The sequence below is a fragment of the Triticum dicoccoides genome, chromosome 5A (genome assembly GCF_002162155.2).
Source record: "Triticum dicoccoides isolate Atlit2015 ecotype Zavitan chromosome 5A, WEW_v2.0, whole genome shotgun sequence".
Lineage (NCBI taxonomy): Eukaryota > Viridiplantae > Streptophyta > Magnoliopsida > Poales > Poaceae > Triticum > Triticum dicoccoides.
The window spans coordinates 416,304,092-416,308,208 of NC_041388.1; the positions used below are offsets into that span (position 1 = coordinate 416,304,092).

The following is a 4,117-nucleotide window of genomic DNA, read 5'->3' on the forward strand; positions in this document are numbered from 1 at the left end:
CTCTCAAAGCTAAGCAACACAGAGGTGGACCGCTCAATCCATGGTAAAATAGCTTGATTCAGGTTATGCTCCCTTTTTGTAAAATGTAAACTTGTGTGGTGTTGTAGATTGGCTAATGCTTGTGTGCATATGTATTTTAGCCAATGTTGAGGATATCACTTATCAATAACTTATCGGTCGACCCAAGATAAAAGGTAAATCATCCGGTTTATTAGCATATCGGCCAATTTATCATTGGATTTATCTTATGGGTCAGACACTGGTAAACGATAGTGTTGGTAACTGCCCCCTTGATGATGTGTTAAAGGATGCTATGTGTAAAGACGTGACGTGGTTGCAGTGAGTGAATATAATCCCAGCTTTATGTCTCTCTCTAAAAAAAAACCCACCAGGCACTGGAGGACCGCCCGCTTGCGGCTGTCTGGCTCATCAGATTTCCCTCTCCCCCTCGCCCCGATTCAAAAATTTCGTCGCCCACTCTCTTCCCCACCCCGCTGCCGATCCATCTCCATGCCCAAACCCTAGCCCCCGCACCCCTCCTCCGCCCCCGGCCACCTCCGCCACCGCTCCGGCAGCCGGCCATGGAGAACCTCTTCATGCAGGTCTTCGAGCGCCGGGACTGGGTCACCGGGCAGATGCGCCAGCAGGTCGATTCCCACGCCGAGTCCCTCGCCTGCGCCTTCCTCGCCGCCGGCCACCGCCCCCCGCCGTGGCTCCTCCCCTCCTGCGCCGCCGGTCCGCAAGGTGCGTGTCCCCTCCCCCCACCCCTCCCCATGTTTGTTGGCGCTCTGGCCGCTCCCTCGCCAGGGTCGGATTGGGTTGGGTTGGGTAGGGGATTGAGTAGTTCATTGGTGATGCAAGCCTAGATTTCCCCGTATTAGCTAACACGAGGAGAAAATGTGGTGTTCTGTGGAAGCGAGCCTACGCACCTGCTCATGCTACCTTCCCTGCAACAAATTCCACCCTGTCTAAAGTAGCCGTGTGCAGTAAATCTGGACCAGGTATTAGTTTTATAGCAAAAACAATAGGATCGATGGCCATGCATGCCAAGGGCCTGTTGGTTGTGCTAAGGAGATCGACAATGTCCTGATGCTAATTTGGTTATTAAGATGTTCATTTTGGGCGATGTATGCTTTATATTGCTTTTCTTGCGGATTACTAATGGAGCTAGAAAACATGAGTGTTCGAAAACTAGTGGAACAGACTTTTGTCAGGCTATGATTAGAAACTTCACAGATGGTAGCATCGTCTTGCTTTGATTGTGACTTTGTGAGGTATGCCTGTACTATGTTTCTCCTCTAAATTGTGTCTACAGAAACCATTTTGTTTCCTTGCTAACCCCAGATATATGAACTTGTAATGGTTCTAGGTGTCAATGAATAAATGAACTAGAAGATGCCATGCCATATGCTCATATTCTTCAGTAGACCTTCCTTTTAGCTGGTGCAATTCGTGTTATATTGCTGGCTGAATGATGGATCTTAGCTATTTTTCTGTTGTTGTCTGCTCATCTATTGCCAATGCTTTCATTACCACCTGCTTGCTTGCCATATTCTGTAAGAGCATTCAAGATTTTATACCTGGTATTCGGTGCAACAGAAAGTTGTAGAATGCATTTTAGCCCAAATTGAGGTTCTTTTCAGCTGTATGTTATCCTAATAGATCTTTACATTTTGTGTTGTTCTAATAGTTCTTTACATTTTGTGTATGACACATCTCACCCTATAGTGCATCTGTAATTTTCAAGCAAGTGGTTACTTACGGCAAACTAAAAAGAACTTGAACTATCACAATTGTGTCCCTGCTGATTATTAATCGTCAATGTTTAAGAGCGAGGAAGATGGTCAGGGAGTTGACCCTGTTGTTGTCCAGAGTCCTAATGAAATGGTTTTCTGTTTAGAGAAACTATTCATGTGATGTACTGTAAGTTTGTGACATACTGTGTAACTCTGCGGCGATTTCATGATTGCGGTCGTGTTGTTATCTGTGAGAAGAAAGGCTAAATGAAGCTACAAGTGGGTGCGGCAAAGCGCGCCTGTTCCTCTAGTATTAGTTGCATCCGAAGCAAGTTTGAATAAAATTAGTTAAAAGATTTGCTTCCTCCAAACTGCAAGTAGTTTCCTGAGACCAAAAGATTTGCTTCCTACAAATCCGCAAGTACTTAGTTTCCTAAGAACAAGCACCGAAGGTGCAGATTGCTAGTTAATCCCACGTAATTAGCAGCCTACATAACTAGTACTGCGTTATTTACGGATGCAGTTTAATGCAAATAACCACCCAGGCTCATTTTAGTGGGCCATCTGATATGTCTTTGGTTTAGCGTGGTTCAACATTCGTACAGGATTAGCCATTTTGTTTTGTTGGGAAATCCTTTTATGTGTTGGATTGGGGAATTTCGAGTGTGCCAGTTTGGTGCTGTTGGTCCTATAACTTGTTTGTTTATTAGAACCCGAGAGGGACACACCTGCAGGGTGCTGGTTATAAGCACTCGTGAGTTACTAACTGGTTGGCTAGTGATTCTGAAATTTGCTGGAAATACACCGATTCTTTGTTTATTTAGCCTTTTGTTCACCATTGGTGTCCGATTTTACTCCCTTGCACATTGCTTTTGACACCTTCTATTCGTTAACTGAACTGCTTGTTTACTTGTAGAGCTAAATGGTAAACCAATTGTTCCGGGGTTACTTTTCGCTGGAAGCCAGATTACTACACCAGCAACCAACAGAACTGTCTTTCAGCCACCAGCTGTGCCTAGTATTTCACTCAGAAATGTGGTGGTTCCAGATGGATATGCTGGTCTAGACACTATTTGTGACACCATGGATACTAACCAACATGAAGTGCCTCAGCAAAAACAGGTTTCAGTTGACCAGGAGATTGTTGAGGCTAATTCTGATGTCAACATGTTCTCTGTGGTAAAGCGTTCCAGGTCAAGGCAGCGGCATATTGAAGATCGCTCGCGTGAGAAGGGTCAAGCTACAAATAGTGGAACCAGTGATGTTATGCAAGACAGGATGCAGAGGTCTGAACTTGCAACTGCAGGTTCGAACAAAACAACTGCATCATTATCCTCCAAACCATGTGGTGATGGTGAAAACAATGCTGGAACAATGGCCTCTTTGCCAGGTCAGGAGAAAGGTTTTTATGCCAACCAGGATAGATCAACTGAATTCGTCAAGTGCAGTAAAGATGGTGATCTTGGAAATCAAGGAGTTCAGTTAGATTGTTCTCAAAACCAGATTGTCAGTTATGATAATAATGTCAAGGTTTCTGTTAGAAGTTCTTTTGAAGTGCAAGTTACAAGCAGTGTGTGCCATGCACTCCCTGAAACTTATCTGTCGGTTGAGCCGAAAAAACTTCAATTTGATGGTGTTGAATCAGTTTGCATGAATTCTGCAAGTGAACAGACGATGCAGCAACCAGTATGTGCTCTGGAAGGTGCCAATCTTGATCTTGCTGAGGCGCATCCCTTAAACGAAGACCCATCTTCTACCAGCTATTCTCAAGTTCCTCGTTCTATGGGCAGATTATTGCTTGATGGTGTGGAATCAGGATATTTGAACCCTGACAGTGCACCAGTGAAGCAGCAGCAGAAAAGTGCTTTGGAATGTGCCATTCTTGATCTTACTGGCGTGCATTTCGGAAAGGAGGACCAATCTCCGACCACTTTACTTGAAGTACCTAATCCTACCGGCATACTATTGGTTGAAAGGGATACACTGCACACTGCAGAAGATACTGAAAGACTAACGAGACCTGACAGTTCTTCACATCGGATCATCACTCGGAGTTCTGTGTCTTCCGAACAACAGTTCTCTGATTCCCATGTTTCACATCCTCCATACAGTGATACTTTGCAGTCACCTACCCCACTAGCTGATACTAGTTTTGGGGTTCCTGCATCATCACAAATATTGCCGGACAGTCTGTTAGAGGAGGCCGACAGCGAGGACCTCTCACATTCACCTGTAATTGAGGTGGATAACCAATGCTCCCAATTGGAGTCCACTGAATGTCCAGAGCAGCTTCAACTTCAGACTGTAGAAGATACTGAAAGAATAATGAGACCTGACAGTTCTTCAGATCAGATCATCACTCGGAGTTCTGTGTCTTCCGA

The 4,117-nt window shown here is 44.9% G+C and overlaps 1 protein-coding gene across 1 annotated transcript in view; it reads left to right on the forward strand.

Moving 5' to 3' along the window:
* The first annotated feature begins 411 nt into the window (after positions 1 to 411).
* LOC119301936 overlaps positions 412 to 4,117 on the forward strand; it is a 9,921-nt gene continuing 6,215 nt past the window's right edge. Inside the window, exons 1-2 of the mRNA XM_037578942.1 lie at positions 412 to 744; positions 2,653 to 3,893. Of these exons, the coding sequence (XP_037434839.1) occupies positions 582 to 744; positions 2,653 to 3,893 (1,404 nt within the window). The 5' untranslated portion in view covers positions 412 to 581. The remainder of the gene's footprint in view (positions 745 to 2,652; positions 3,894 to 4,117) is intronic.